This window comes from Poecilia formosa, unplaced genomic scaffold, assembly GCF_000485575.1.
Source record: "Poecilia formosa unplaced genomic scaffold, Poecilia_formosa-5.1.2 Scaffold337, whole genome shotgun sequence".
In the NCBI taxonomy this organism is placed as follows: domain Eukaryota; kingdom Metazoa; phylum Chordata; class Actinopteri; order Cyprinodontiformes; family Poeciliidae; genus Poecilia; species Poecilia formosa.
This window is the reverse complement of record NW_006800276.1, coordinates 342,098-357,588: the sequence shown is the minus strand read 5'-3', so window position 1 is coordinate 357,588 and position 15,491 is coordinate 342,098. Positions and strand designations below refer to the sequence as shown.

Sequence of the window (15,491 nt, the reverse complement as noted above, 5' to 3'; positions counted from 1 at the left end):
CATCCATCCATCCATCCATCCATCCATCCATCCATCCATCCATCCATCCATCCATCCATCCATCCATCCATCCATCCATCCATCCATCATTTTCTAACACCATTCTCCCTAGCGGGGTTGGGTGCCCATCTCCAGTGAATGTTTCAGGCGAGAGGCGGGGTCACCCTGAACAGGTCGCCAGTCTGTCGCAGTCAGCTCTCTGATCAGCTCTGAAATCTGTCTTCAAACCAGTTTACTGCTGTGGGAATACACACAGACTCAGATACGTTCATACAGCTCTACTAAAATCTTGTGATTGATGAGCACAGACGGCTCCCTTTAGAACCCCAGCCGGCCGACTGATCCAGAACCAGTGTTAGACCTCTGACTCTGGATCTGCAGGCGTCTGGCTGAACGACCTGGTCCAGGTGGCGGCTCATGAGATCGGTCACGCTTTGGGGCTGTGGCACTCCAGAGACCCGGATGCCTTGATGCATCCCAACGCCACGTACACCGGGCAGAGAAACATCGCTCAGGACGACGTGTGGGGGATCCAGAGGCTCTATGGTACCGACCCAGAGCAGAGCTGCTCTTGTCTTGTGTTTATTCTGAAGTCTAAGTTGTTTCTGCCTCCTGTGTGCTGCACTCAGGTCTCTGTTGAAGAGTCATTCCTAAGGATGTTGTGTTTGTGTCTGTAGGATGCCAGGATAAGAAGAGGGTCTGTGATCCCTGGGCTCGACTCGGATTTTGTGAACGGAGGAAGACCTTCATGAGGAAGAACTGTCCGCAGCGCTGTGACCTCTGCTACGGTGACCCTGAGGATCTCTGTAGTACTCTTTAGTAGAATGACTCTCCGTGATCTTTGAAAAGACAGAATCAGAACTTTGTCTCTGGTTTGAAAATGTATTTCCTGTCTGGATCTCATTCCCACCGCAGAGCCCCTGGATGTGGTCGCCACGCCAACGTCACCCCCTGCCAACGTGAAGACCAAGATGGTTCCTCGAGGGAAGGTGGTAGGTTTCCGCTGTGGCACCAAAAGCCTCCGTTCTCCCCCTAAAGTCAGGTGAGCACAGACAGAGACTTACTGATGAGCTGATTGGGTCGGACCCAGCAGAACTGCTCTCAAACCATTTCCTCCATCCTCTGCCTCTGTTTTCTGCAGCTGGTACAAAGACGGCGAGCAGATCCTGACCTCCATTCCTGGGTACATTGTGATGAAGGACAGAGACCTTCGCATTGTTGCAAATGAGTTCAACGAGGGCATCTACACCTGCCGGATTCACCGGCGTGGAGACATTGTGTCCGCCAACTCCTGGGCCATCCGGCTGAAACCAGAGCAGCCATCCAACAGCTGAGAACGTCTGCAGGCGTCAACACAGGGACAGCGAGGGGACACAGAGGCATATGGGGCGAAGTGACCCTGAGGAAAAGTCTATCAGTTTGTAGGGACACCACGTTCCCAAAGGACCCGTCTTGGAGCAGAACGTTACCTCATCTCCTCAGAACTGGTACTGAAGTCAGGGACATCAATGAGCTGCACAATGCTTTGCCAGAGTCAGGTTCAAGTCAGGAGAGCTTGAACCATCAATCAGTGGTCTAACTGGAGTTTGCTCTCCTTGGGGGTCACCATCTCTCTTGGGCTCCTTCAGACAGAGTGAAGACCTTGTTCTGCTCTCTACAGCCTACATAGACCTGTTTGAACACCACAGACCCATGAGATGCTCTTTGACCTCTCTCCACATCACTTGCACCTTCCAATAGTGATTCTACATATGAAATCCGGACATCATTGTACCTGGGCATCAAACATGGCTCAACAGTCTCAGACTGGATCACATTGCCAGAACATAAGAGGTTTCTATTATATCAGCTTTATCTGTGGAGTTTTTCTGTGTCTCAGCCATCAGTTTCAGCCTTGGTCCGGACAGGGGGACAGGAAATAGAATCATTGTCTTCACACCTGATCTAGTATTCTCTACTTGGTATCAATGACTCGACTCTAACAGAACTGGCACAATGTCGAACCTTCAAACCCAAAGCTTATCCAGGTCAGGCTGGGTCTCTATCGGCACCATCAGAAGAACCCTACAGAGAACCTGGTTTGGGTTCCTAATCAACCCCTGGAAGATCTCACCACGGTCCTACAAACTCCACCCACAGTTAGCCCAGATATTCATTTCTGATTTCAACTGGCGGTCCATCTGATTGGCTGAATTTATTTCTGTCATACAAAGTATTTCTACTGGGGTCTTTGAAGTCGCAGTATAGAACTTTTAGAAAGAATATTTGTTGAAACTGTCACCATGTTGTGACAGTTTGCTATGAATCACATAGTCTGTGGAAAAAATTTGATTGACAGTGCTAAACCCCGCCTCCTTTGGTATCTTAGCACTATGGACGCACTAAGAGCCGCTCTGATTGGTTGTTTCTGGTTAGCAGTGGGAGAAAGCAGAGGAACTATATACTGTATGGTGACAGCTTCAACAAATATGTAAAAGTCTCTATTTTTTTTTTTAATAAAAGTTATACACTGCAGCTTTAAACTCCCACAGCCAACATCTACCAGATAACTAAATTCTAGTTCCTAAGATTGTAATGATATAAACTTTTTGATATGTAGAGCAGCTGAAATAAACATTGTTGGCTTCCAGTTGCAGGAACTTATTCTTTCCTATCCACCTCAGAAATATTTACTGTCTCACAAAGTTCCAGCTTCTCTTCTTATTGGATGAGTTTAGGTCTCAGATTTCTCAAGTGGAAATAAAGATGTCAATCAAAGGAGACTATATTCTGATTAATAGTCAGGAAAAGTTATGAAATATTTGAGAGCTAACAGATGTCAGTGGATATCCAGCTCATTTTTCTACTTTTATTTATAGCAGAAGGCACCTTGTAGCTATAAGAGAGAAAAATAATACTCAGGGAGGAATACATTTCTGCCAAAAACATTTTGAGATTAATGTATTTAAAATAAAAAAACTGGGATATCATCTGAGTTTTTAGGCGGAAATGAACTAATCTATTGGCGATGTGTTTTTCTTTAGACTAAGGCTTTAGTTATTTTTTATTATCTGAAGCTGAAAAGCACATTACAAAGCTGTATGCTGCCACGGTAGTGCTAGCAACATTTACTAGACAACATTAAAAGTTAGCTATGACTGCATTAGCCACTAGTAACCTTTGTTTACCAATGCTAAGTTTGACGTTAGCGACAAGACGCTGACATTATTAAGAACTGTTTACTCCTTTTTGTTATATGTTTATTTATTCTGGTTAATTTTGTGTTGAAGTGCATTAGCATGTTAGCTTCACTGCACAAACGTTTTTTGTTGGTTTTCTGAGCCAAGTTTACGATGAGGGTAAAGGTGCTAAGAGTAGCATTAGCGTTCGTAGCCAGAGCTAGAAAATAAATATGTTTCTGTTTAAATGGTTGTAACAGTTAAATGACAACACTCAGAGAAAATACAGAGGGCATCCCTTTATGTCTGTTTAACAAGTTATTATCTGAATACATCGATTAAAGGCCTGATCGTCACCATGACGACCATGCTGCCTGCTTCAGCTGCAGGACGTCTCCGTCTGAGCCGCCTGTTGTTGTTTCCAGCTTCCTGAATGAAGGTCCAGCTGTCGACTCGCCGATCGTCGGGAACAAAAGCCGGAGAACAAAGAGAGTCTGGTGGGAAGACGGAGGGACCGGCAGGAGATGTGGGTCAGAGCTGGACTGGGTTAAACATGGGACAGACAGCGAGTTACATGCGACAAAAACAAAAGAATGGGGTTAAACAACCGACACGGTACAGAGATTAACATGGGATGGACACACGGAACATGGGATAAAACTGGGATTAAGCACCAAAACATACAAGACTGGGATGATTACAGGGCTAAGAGGACAGAATGGGGCCAAACATGAGATAAAGACAGGATAAATCCAGGGTTAAAAACAAAACAAAGGAGATCATTGAAGGTTTTTAAGAGAAACAGGTTCAGGTCAAACTATTTCCATCATGGGAGAAGAAGAGGATTATACATGTCTTGGTGTTCATCTGAACAGACTGGACTGCAGACGCAACAGTAGCTGCGTTTCCATGAACCACATAGTCAAAATTTGACATTTCGAAATTAAATTCACTTAATGGAAATACGGCAATTTTGGAAAAAAAAAAGTTAAAAAAAAATGTTGGAACTATGATGAAATGAGTTAATTTTGCAAAACTGCAGTGGATACATTTTTTTGCATCAGACCAGTCACATGATCAACAACCGGATGTTCCCACTGGCGGAACAGAGAAGAAAACGACCGGAAGTAGTAGGAGGATGATGTGCAGCATGTTTTTTATTTACTTATTATTAAACTTATTCAGGTGTGATTTTAATTGTGTTTATTTAATGGAAACACAATTAAGAAATTGTGTTTTTTTGACATTAGCAGAATATTTTTGCTATTCAGCGACAGATTTTAGCAGTTGGAGGATTTTCTTTAGTCTTTGGCTAAAGACCACAAGCCATTTCCCCCACTAGTGCTAGGCTAGCACGTTTGCTTTGTTTAGATTTACCCAGCATGCACTGTGATGTAGTCCACTTCCTGCTTTTGGAGCGGTCTCTGGTCCGCTTGCCGTTCACATTCAAACCGAACCAGAGTTCACTTCATCCGACCCCATATTGAGGATTGTACATAGACCAGAGTTCACTTTTTTGGTTGCCCATTTAGATGCTGCAGATTTTCTATAGTCTGTTTGTGAGAGAATCTTTTCTGCTGTCATCTATTGGGGCAGCAGCATCAGAACCAGTTAAAAAGTCTCAACAACCTGATAAAGGTTATGGTTTAAAGAGGAGTTTTACATAAAATCAAGAATATTACAGACAACACTTAGCGTCCTCTTCAACCACAGTGTCTTCAGTCAGCGGCTTCTTTAAAGTCGCTATGACAGACTGCTACAGGAGATTCTTCCTGCCCATCAGCATCTACAACTCTTTCAAGAACCTAATATGACTTACAGCATCAAATTTCCCTTTGACAGTATTTTTGAATTGAATTAAACACAAGAAAAATTTGACTAACATAGAAAAATCATTTTAGTAACCAAAAGTTAAACAGGAATCAGTTCTATAAGAGGAGGAAGATGGGAGACAAGGCTTTGAGTTACTCTATTACAGCTTATTAGGGCCACTGTAGACAGAAAAAATAAATAAATCATCTAAAAGTTCCAGACATTTTCTAGAAAATAATTTTCTGGATTTTTCCCCCCCAAAGTTGAACGTTTTTGACTTTTGGATCTCATACATTTTCAAGTTTTTTCTAGAGAATACCTGAGCGCAATCTCAAAAAGTCAGTTTTTGTTTTTCACATGAAAGTTTGACTTCTCAAGCTCAAAAATTTCCGTTTTGTTTTTTAAACAAATTCTGAATATTTTAGATTTCTTGGTGAAAATTTACTTGTTTTTTGTTTTTAAATCTACAATGCCCCTAAAACTCCGTCGTACATCCCACTGCTCCGCGGTCCTTCAGTTGAATCATTGGGCAAACGACGCCACCTGCTGGAAAAATTCAGCACCTGTAGCAGGATTTATAACTCCATCTTCATCAGTTGTTTCTTTTTTATATGAAAATTGATAGTTAAACTATCAAACTGAAACAAAGACCAACTGCTTGGTTCCAGAACCGGGACCAGGAAACACAGAGGCAGCGCTGATGTTCAGAGTGAAACTTTATTGGTGGATCAGGAATGTTCAGGTGCAGCTGCACACGGTGCAGCCTCACCTGTCGGCACCTTTACACCTTCTGATTCAAAAGGTCACTTCCTGTCAGGTCCGCGAGGAGGAGACAGATTGGATCTGGACTTTAACCCCGCCCACCCTCCGTCCTCCGTCAGGCTGATGAGGCGCATCCAGAGGGGGCGGAGCTACGTCCAGGTAAACAGAGGAAGGCACGAGGTGGAGCGCAGCGGCACGACGGGCCGATCTCTGGGGGCGGGGCTAATGCGGAAGGGGCGGGGCTAGATAGAGAGTGGGGCGGGGCTTCTGTGAGAGGTCAAAGTTCAGGAATGTTTGAGGAATGTTTGATGTCATGCTTTCTCAGTTCAGGCCCCGCCCCCTGCTGGTGACGTCACCCTACATGCCCATCCTGATGCTCTGGATGATCTGAAAGATGGCTGCAGGGAAACAGAACAACTTTTACTACATGGTTTAAATTTGTTTTATTTGCTCAAATATATGTAAATTATATTTACATGATTTGAATTTTGTTTTTCAATTATCCAACTTGATTTTGTTTATTATTTTTGTATGTTTTATTTTGTATGCTTTCATCAGCTCAGTGTGTGTTGTCTGGTTTTATTCCTGTGAAAACCGTCAGACTGGATAAACAGCAGCCAGCTGGACTCTGATCAGAGTGAGACCTCTGATCAATAACCGCTCTGCGTCCGACTGAGCATGCTCAGATAAACACACACCTGGCAGACAGGTGTTTCTTATCTGTCCTTTCTCTCTAAAGGTTGGAGCGACATCAGAGCGCTGCAACATTTACTGTGAAAGGTCAAAGGGCACGTTTGACCCCTGCTGGTAAAATCTGCTGTGATATCATCAACTGAAATTAATCTGAATGAATAAATACAAACATGAATCATTGTTTCTAAAGAAAACAGGAAAAAACACATTTAGATCAAAGTTATTTTAACTCATTTTTACATACATTGCAGAAATTTGTGGAAAAAACAACTTGACATGCATTTAATTTCATATTGTATTAGTTTATTTTGTTTCCTTTCCTAAATAAAAGTATGAGCTGTGACTGATAAAAAAACTATATTTTTCAGATAAGGAAACAGATATTTAATCTGTAAAAATATGTAAGAAATAATCAAATGAAGTAAAAAAAATATATATATATACAATTTATCTTTAAAAGAGCTGTAGAAAACAAACTTCTGTGAAAATATGTAAAGTAAAAACATATAATATGTAAAATGTAATAAAATGTTAACTAAACTTGCATAAAGTTTTGAGAATTTCTCTTCCTGCTCAACAATAAAATGAATATAAAATATTTATAAATAGTTTGATCTTTTTGTAGGAATGTGGAAATTGTTGTAGATCCAAATCTTCAGGAGGATTTCAATATTTTTTAATTTAAAGAAAGGAAACAGGTTTACTAATTTATTTATAAAGTTTCCCAGCAATAAAAACCTGATTTATTAGGTTAATGAAGTTCAAAGCAGATTAAAAGGGAGGATGTGACATTTACAATGAAGCTAAACAGAAAAATGAAACTTTATTATTAAAGATAAATTTATACTTTTTGTTATATCTAACAAAGGCCCTGCGCCGCACTGTGGACATCCTGCTTTAGAGTTTTATTAAATTTATTGATAAAGTTTAGAATTATCTCCATATTGCTGCAGGTTTTCATCCTCTGATTGGCTCATAGCAGTTTTGTTCAATCAAAGGAGATCAATACTGATTGAGGAAGACTCACCTGATCCACAGACCACGAAGATGAAGAGCGCCAGCAGCCACGGTCCAACTCCCTTCTCCTCCACCAGGTTCCTCTGAAACACACAGCACTTTGATTATTGATCAGCTCTGATTGGTGATGATCAGAAGACTCTTCATCAGCTGATCAGATGTGATCAATCGGTCTTTCTCCGTGGATTTTCTCCTGGAACTTTCCTCCCTGTTTTTTTGATGATCGATCACTGACAACATGTTTGTAATCGGAACCGAACCGAGCCACAGAACCAGTGAAAACTCGATAAGATTTTAGCAGAAACAGAAGCAGAAGAAGTCCAGCTGCCTTCTGGGAACCAATCAGCTGATCGATCTCAGGAAACTCCGTTTCTGCTGATGATGATGTCATCAGATCTCACCTTAAGCTCGAACTGGTTCGGTTCGGTAAGAATCTAATCAGCGGCTTCGGACTGGTTCCGGTCGGGTTCGGTCACTCACCGTGGACTTGGCCACGTTCCCCCGCTGCGTGATGTTCTTGCTGTGCTTCTCGTTCGCCATGCGGATCCTCTGCTTGGCCACCATCTTTTCTTCTTCTTTGTTTGTTTGTGTGTTTGTTTGTTTATTAAAGCCGTTAATTCTCCTCGCGCTCTCCGCTCCGCTGGGCTCTCGGACTGGGAGGAACTCAGCTTTGTCTACGTACTCAAAAACTCGAAGCCCCGCCCTCTTTAAATAAACCACGCCCCCGAGTATCACAGTAGAGTCCGTGAAGGGTGTGAACACCAAATTCGGACTTCCGGTGCGTTCCTTCAGAATAAAATGACCCCTTTTGCTCCATTTGAAAGTTTAAAACTCAAATTGTCTTAGGGTAGAGTGCATTGAAAATGTTTTCAAGGAAGAGTAGCTCAACTTCAACATATTTTTAATCAAGTAAGCGTAAAAAGTAGCTATCGCACAAAAATAAAAATGTATCAAACTTATACTTCAAGTAGCCAATGCATATATGTTGTATATTAGAACAGAGTAAAGTACTTCAATTAATCATGTATGCCATTTGGAGATATTTACAATCTCCAAATGGCTCAGGAGGTAGAAAATAACAGAACAACAAAAATGATATACAAAAAGTCTCACTTTAACATAAACCACAGGTGTCTGTGCCACCCACATTTTTGTATATATATACAATTATAATTGTGTTGAGCAGAGTATCCAGAAATCCAACTCAAGTAAGAGTAACAATACATTAACAATATGTGTGTGTGTGTGTGTGTGTGTGTGTGTGTGTGAGCTATTATACATATTAGCGCGAAAAGGAGTGGGAAGAGGACAGTCTTATTTACTCCCAGCCTTGCTTGTTGTTGTCATTTAATTTCGGTCATTTAATGTCAGCTATAATGTCCCATAAATCCACTTATTGCAATCCATAGCTGCTAACTCTTATTTTGAAAACGGAAGTTGTGTTAGTTTTGTGTAGTTCACAGCATCTTGACCCTCATTCAACTTTAATAAGTTGTTCAGCGTTAAGAAAACAGATTTTTTGGTAATCAAAGGCACACATTTAATCTTAAAACGAAAATAGTAGGTTTTATGTTATATTTAAAATGATAAACTCTGCTGTCATAGTTATATTTTTAAAGAGAACCAGACGTGTTATGCTGATGTGGCACTGGAAGTCCCGCCTCCTCTCCCAGTCACGCATTTCCGAGTAACTCCCTTCTTCTTCCGGCACATGTAAACATGGCGCCCCCCATTCCCTTGCTCGCAGGTAATTCCAAGTTAAATCTCTGTGTTTTGTGACGTTTTCCTCTCGTTGGTTATTTGTTTATTCAGTGTGTGACGTTATTGATAGAGTCAGACTCTAAGGTGAAGCGTTGTTCTTTTTTATTAACCAACATTTAACCAGACTCCGTAGGAAATCTATTCAGCGTCAGTTTAACATCCGTTCGGTTGAAATATTGAAACTCCGGCAACTGAACTCTGACCTCAACAACGGCAGCAGAATGAGCTGCGTCATTCGGCTTGATTTAAATAATCCTAAACATCTTCAATAAAACAACGGGAATCAATAAACCACACCAAGGGCTGCTGTCTGAGCTCTGCAGGTTCAAGAGACCTCCACAACACCATAAAGATCAACTGTTTCCGCCGCTGTCTGGGTTTCTGTGTTTATGCCGAAATTTTTAAATCCTCATGTTCAGTTCAGAAAATGACTTTACTTTAATTGTATCTAATGGATTTATCACTTGATAGTTAATAATCATTTAAATTAGAGCAGAGCTGAATGGCATTCAACGCAGTGACTTTAGATAAAGTTATTGGAATTGTGTTTGTATGATTTTAGACAAAGATTTTGAGACGATCAAGAGCATCTACTGGAGTAATATTTATAGTTGTGATTTATTTTAAGTTTTCAGAAATCAACTTAATGATTAAAGTCATAAACTCAGGCCGGTTGTCTCCATGTTTTGTCTGTGAACGCCACAGTTAGGGTTAGAGACAATTAGGAATCCAACCAAAGACACAGGGGTTGATATAATCAATCAGTAATCAGTGCTAAAAATAGAAATGCACCCGATATTTATGATATTTGCCGATATTGTACATTTCTCTATTGTTTTGACACCTTTAAGGAATAAAAAACACCAGAAACAGATTGCAACAAGATGGAAATAAATATTGGTTGTTGGTTTTGATTGAATTTGTATTTATCAGTCCGATATTGGTATGTTAAAAAATTACTATTGGCGACTGATACGGATGCTAGTGCTGATGTGTCTTGCTTCTCTACCATAAAATGTCTAAAATAATCACAAAACACGGCTTTCCTGTAAACATACATACAGTCAGAAATACTCCTGCAGTCAGAGTGTCGCTTCCTGCTGCAGCTTCACCGTGTTTTTGTTTCAGTGTGTGAATCAGACGGGACGTCGTTGCTGTGCGGACCCCCGCGGTGTGAGCAGTACTCGTCCTTCCAGAGGTGTCCTCCTCCCCTCTGTAATCAAACAGCTTCCTGTGACCTTTTGTGACCTCGTCTCTGTGTCTCTCAGGGACAGCCGGCCCAGCAGGTACCTCACCTTCAGCAAGGACGGGACTCTCATAGGATGGTGCAACGGACACAGGTTGTTGTTTTTTTCAACAGGACTTTATTTTATTAGTTCTGCATTTAAATTCAATATGTAGCACATTAAGTCACAAACATCAATTTCTAGTACAACCAAACAAATCAGTTGAACAAGAACATCTGAACGATTCGGCGAGCTGAAATCCCAAAGAGTCTTTTCTCCACGGATCAGCGGAGTATTAAAAAAAAACGGTTACAAACATGAAATCAAGGGAAGATCTTCCTCAAGAGTGAGTGAGTTCCTGTCTGCATCTTAACAGAGACATGTCAGACATACACACACAGTATACCTGCATATTTACATTTATTTTACTTGCTACCATGTCAATCTCAAGTATGCCATCAAAGGGCTCCACCTTTTCTTAAATAAATCAACGGACATGTTTAGTTTTGCTGTTATTTTCTCCATTGTATAAACGCTCACCATTCTCTCTTTCCATTGATTGATAGTAGGGGGTAAAGTTTTATACCAACATACTGTTATCATATTTTTGGCTCTGAGTACAAGGATTCCAAACACGTACCGTTTTTCTTTACTTAACAAATCACTCCCAGAACAAAGACAAGGGGTTCCATTCAATATAAACATAAAATATTTGAAATTTCCTGTCAAATTCCTTCCCAAAATGTTTTAATCTTTCGACAATCCCAAAAGATTTGAGTGTGATGTCCAACTAGTCCACATTGTCTCCAGCACAAATTTAATTTAGCTTGATCAAATTTTGAAAAACTACATGGTGTTTTGAAATATCTAACGATCACTTTCCAATAAAATTCTTTCCATGTTGGGCTGTTAGTTTATGTCCATTTTCACACACAGTTCCCACCTTTCCTTTATCCCAGGAGACAAATCCGACAGACGTGACTGTAAACATTTATTTGACACAGTTTTATCAGATTTTTTTTCTTTAGTGACCTTTATGAAGAACATTTCTAAATCAGTAGGTCGTGATTTAAGAAGACACCATTCAGTATGGGACATCAGGTAACTTCTCAGCTGCAGAAACCTGTAAAAACCAGATGCAGTCAACCCATACTTCTCCTGAATCTGACCAAATGATTTCAAAATCTCCCCTTCAAACAAGTCATCAATAAAAATTAAATTCTTATTTTGCCAGATTCGAAATCCTGAAACATGTTTCCCTGGTAAAAAAATCCATTATATCCCAAAGTTTTAAAGCCCTAGATGTAGATTGAGGAGCTTTCATATTTTTCCTAATCATGCTTAAAGTCTTTTGTGTTCTTTTCATCCATGTATTTGTAATTTTGTACTTGTTCCAGATTTCAGTTGAGTCTGGTTGGTTTTTAATTGCTTGTCTCAACGCAGCAACATGGCGGCTTGTTGACAGCTTGTCTTTCTGTCCTCCAGCGTCTCCGTGGTGAAGTGTGCGGACGGATCTGTGGTGTCCACCTTTGACCTCCCAAAAACAGCTCTGCTGGAGTTCTCTCCCCTCAACAACATCCTGGTCACCTGGCAACCGTACACCAGTAAGAGACGACCCAGAGATGTTGGAGGAAACGTCCAGGAAGTCACTGAGACGCTGTCTGTCTGTCTGTCCTGCAGAGACTCAGGACAGTCCTCAGGGGGACGCCAACCTGCAGCTGTGGGAGTTACCGAGCGGCCGACTGGTCAAAGCTCTGTACCAGAAGAAAGTCGACTCCTGGTTGGTCCAGTACACTCTGCATACATTCTGATTGGCTCATGGTTTCCCTCCACAGTATCATCAGCCTGGCAGGCTGCCAGGCTTTATTTGCTCCCACCAGGCTGAGCATTGTTTGTTTATTTTAAATAGTTGTTTTTACCCACCAGTGAGATTCCAGCTGGACAAAATGGACAAAAAAAAATGTATCACAATATAACAATTTCATATCAGTTGATTTTGATAATTATTGATTAGTTGTTTTATATGTCAAAACTACCAAACTGGTGACTTGTGATTTCCTCTTTTATCCTTGTTGTTTTTTTTATTTTTAAGCAGTTGTGAGGCGATGCGCAAATTACTCCACAGGTTGTTGCTAGGCAACCAAAGAGTGAGCGAGTTAGTTGATTCCACCAACCTAGCTTAGCTTAGCTGTGAGAGGCTGAGCTAAAGTCTTTCCTCTGCCTTCATCCCCCAGAATTCTGTGCGGTTCTGGATCAGAGCTCAGTGAATATTTGATCAGATTCTATTGATACTGATCATAATAATATATTATTAATTTATTGTCCGGCCCTAAGTAACACTGATAGCAAAGACGGGTTAAACAGCATCCTTGGTGAAAGGGAGTCTGAGGTCAGGGGTCAATATTTAATCACTCTATCTGACAAGATGCTAACATCCTCATCCAATAAAACCACAATACAAAAATAAACGTTTCTCCTGAAAGCTTGGATGCTAGCAACCTTCTGCGTATGACATATTTGTGCCACTAACCGGAGTGTGCAGTGAGGCTGGTGTGAGGGCTCACGTCTTTGTGACGAAAGAACGATGTGTGGCGTTTACTTCGCAACATGTTTGCTCGCTCCATTCGTGTTCAGATATGATTTGCTGCCTCACCAGCAGCCAATCACAGACAGCTATTTACCTGCTAAAACCTTTACATATACATTAATAAACAGTCAGATTTTCAAATTTCCTGTGAATTTTTAATGTGTTATGATGGGCTGCTACCAGTGGGGTCAGCTAGTTTTCTGGGTGGATCCGTGTTTCCGATCGATCGATTGGGTTTCATGTCTGTCGTTGTGTCCAGGTGTCCCAGGTGGACTGAAGACGAGAAGGTCTGCGTGAGGAGTGTCAACAACGAGCTGCACTTCTTTGAGAACAATGACTTCAGTGAGAAACTTTCTGCTTTATTTCATTTTATGACCTGACTTGCGTACCGCCATCTGCTGGCAGAACCCGGCACAGCAAGAGTCTCCTAAATCCCTGATACTCCAAAGAGACGCAAACTAAGAACTTTTTCCCATTAATTCAGTTTCGTCAGATTTAGTCTTGTTTTTATTTTTATTTCAGTTAAAAAAATTGTTGTTTTTCTACCTTTAAATTTTATTTTATTGATTTTCATTAAAAATAAAACTTGGTTAGCAGTCAGTTAGTGGTTGTCCTTACAGGAACCCAGTAGGTCAGAGGTGTCCAAAGTGTGGCCCACGGGCCATTTGTGGCCCTTGAAATGACCTTTTTACACCTTTGCCACAAGCGAAGAATGGAAGGGAACTTGGTGGACAAGACAGAAATTTTTTTTGCATTTTCTTTATATGAATTTTGTTGGACATCAGTCTTCTCGTCGTCATGGTAACGTCTTGTTTTCTTCCTCAGACTCCATCGCCAACAAGCTTCACATGCAGAAAGTTTCTGACTTCGCCGTGTCGTCTGGAGCTCAGCCCTGCAAGGTGAGACCAAACCGGGTCTGAACCGGGCCGTTTGTTACCTTTACTCACCACGTCCCCATCTGTCCCCGTCTGTCCTCTGCAGGTAGCCATCTACGTCCCCGGCAGTAAAGGAGCACCGTCCTTCGTGCGGCTCTACCAGTACCCGGTTCTGGGCGGGCCCGGCGCGGCGCTTGCTAACAAGAGCTTCTTCAAGGCGGATAAAGTTATGATGCAGTGGAACCAGAAAGGTGAGCAGTCCGGTCCAGAGCCCGGACCGGTCCGGTCCAGTCTGGTCCAGAGCCCGGCCCGGTCCGGTCCATTCTGGTCCGGACCAGGCTCTGACCCGTGTCTCCCCCACAGCCTCTGCCGTCCTGGTCACGGCGAGCACGGAGGTGGATAAAAGCGGAGCTTCGTACTACGGCGAGCAGACGCTGCACTACCTGGGTGTGAACGGAGAGACGGCTCTGGTCCAGTTGGGTAAGAACCGCGCTCGGTAGGCAACCCGGTTCCGATCCAGAACACCGACTCCCTCCATCTGACTCTCCTGCAGCCAAGAACGGGCCGATCTACGACGTGGCCTGGAGCCCCAACTCCTTGGAGTTCTGCGTGGTTTACGGCTTCATGCCGGCCAAAGCCACCGTCTTCAACCTGAAGTGTGAAGCCGTGTTCGACTTCGGTACTGGCCCGCGAAACGCCGCCTACTACAGGTAGGGAGGGGAATCGCACCCATTCTGTTTCTGGATCCTTAAAGCTGCAGGATGCAACGTTTAAAATAAATATGTTTATAATAATAATGTTGTGACAGATTATGATCACCTCCTCCCTGAACTGCTATTGTTGTCTAAAGAAATGCACCAAATACATCCAGTCACAGCCTGGAGGCGGGGCTTAGCGCTGAGAATCAATCTCATGAACACAAAGCTAAATGTGCTTATAACAGAAACAGTTATGAAAAAACTGTCAAACGCTGTCAGGTGGTGAAATCTGCTCTGTAAGCCTAAAAAGGTTTTAGGCTTCAGCCGAATTATTTCCCTCCTGCCTCAGTCCTCAGGGCCACATCCTGGTTCTGGCCGGGTTCGGGAACCTCAGGGGCAAGATGGAGGTTTGGGACGTGAAGAAGTACAAACAGGTGAGAGGTTTACCTGCAGCAGGGCTCAGGTCATGACAGCTGCTGGTTTTACAGGGGACATTCTTGAGTTTCTAACTTGGGACAGTTGGAAAAGACAAACTGAAGCTGCAGTTTGTATTTCATGCAGCAGACGATTTTAAGCTGAAAATGTTTTCATTTTAAAACAGGAACGTTTTTAACAAATGTTTCCCTCCTGTCCACATGGAAATTAGTTTTATTTATTTATTTAAGAAAAAGCAGGTTTCAGAGTGAGTGAAAACGAGGACGTATTAGCCCAGAATCTAACCTATGACGGATTACATGCTCGATTTGTAGTTTTAGTTTTATTATTAGAGCTTTAAATTTAACGCCCTAATTTCGAATTTTAATTATATAGACTTTGTGTAAAATTATTTTTTTATCCATCTCTTGCTTTCAGATTTGTTTCAGCTTTTTATTCCTATAAGTCCTTAATTTAAATTTATATAT

The 15,491-nt window shown here is 41.8% G+C and overlaps 3 protein-coding genes across 3 annotated transcripts in view; 2 read left to right on the top strand and 1 right to left on the bottom strand.

Annotated features, from left to right (window-relative positions):
* mmp23bb (matrix metallopeptidase 23bb) overlaps positions 1-2,757 on the top strand; it is a 6,558-nt gene extending 3,801 nt beyond the window's left edge. Inside the window, exons 5-8 of the mRNA XM_007573704.2 lie at positions 382-546; positions 678-788; positions 916-1,042; positions 1,142-2,757. Coding sequence (XP_007573766.1) covers positions 382-546; positions 678-788; positions 916-1,042; positions 1,142-1,334 — 596 coding nt within the window. The 3' untranslated portion in view covers positions 1,335-2,757. The remainder of the gene's footprint in view (positions 1-381; positions 547-677; positions 789-915; positions 1,043-1,141) is intronic.
* Positions 2,758-5,668: 2,911 nt separating this feature from the next.
* Positions 5,669-8,122, bottom strand: serp1 (stress-associated endoplasmic reticulum protein 1). Its single transcript, XM_007573703.2, has 3 exons — positions 7,923-8,122; positions 7,453-7,525; positions 5,669-6,130 (listed from the first exon to the last, which is right to left on the bottom strand). Exons 1-3 carry the CDS (start codon positions 8,004-8,006, stop codon positions 6,090-6,092), a joined length of 198 nt encoding a protein of 65 aa, XP_007573765.1. The 5' UTR covers positions 8,007-8,122; the 3' UTR covers positions 5,669-6,089.
* A 969-nt stretch (positions 8,123-9,091) lies between these two features.
* Positions 9,092-15,491, top strand: part of eif2a (eukaryotic translation initiation factor 2A) — an 8,897-nt gene continuing 2,497 nt past the window's right edge. The window contains exons 1-11 of the mRNA XM_007573702.2: positions 9,092-9,189; positions 10,332-10,401; positions 10,472-10,543; positions 11,915-12,033; positions 12,110-12,209; positions 13,276-13,358; positions 13,842-13,915; positions 13,998-14,142; positions 14,255-14,371; positions 14,445-14,601; positions 14,939-15,023. Coding sequence (XP_007573764.1) covers positions 9,162-9,189; positions 10,332-10,401; positions 10,472-10,543; positions 11,915-12,033; positions 12,110-12,209; positions 13,276-13,358; positions 13,842-13,915; positions 13,998-14,142; positions 14,255-14,371; positions 14,445-14,601; positions 14,939-15,023 — 1,050 coding nt within the window. The 5' untranslated portion in view covers positions 9,092-9,161. The remainder of the gene's footprint in view (positions 9,190-10,331; positions 10,402-10,471; positions 10,544-11,914; positions 12,034-12,109; positions 12,210-13,275; positions 13,359-13,841; positions 13,916-13,997; positions 14,143-14,254; positions 14,372-14,444; positions 14,602-14,938; positions 15,024-15,491) is intronic.

What these genes read in the sequence shown, in the direction of transcription:
- serp1 (XM_007573703.2), bottom strand. Translation starts at nt 8,006, where the DNA reads ATGGTGGCCAAGCAGAGGATCCGCATGGCGAACGAGAAGCACAGCAAG. An exon ending in GGAACGTGGCCAAGTCCACG is followed by an intron (nt 7,526 to 7,922) that starts GTGAGTGACCGA and finishes TGTGTGTTTCAG; the next exon opens with AGGAACCTGGTGGAGGAGAA. An exon ending in CTTCGTGGTCTGTGGATCAG is followed by an intron (nt 6,131 to 7,452) that starts GTGAGTCTTCCT and finishes GTTTCCCTGCAG; the next exon opens with CCATCTTTCAGATCATCCAG.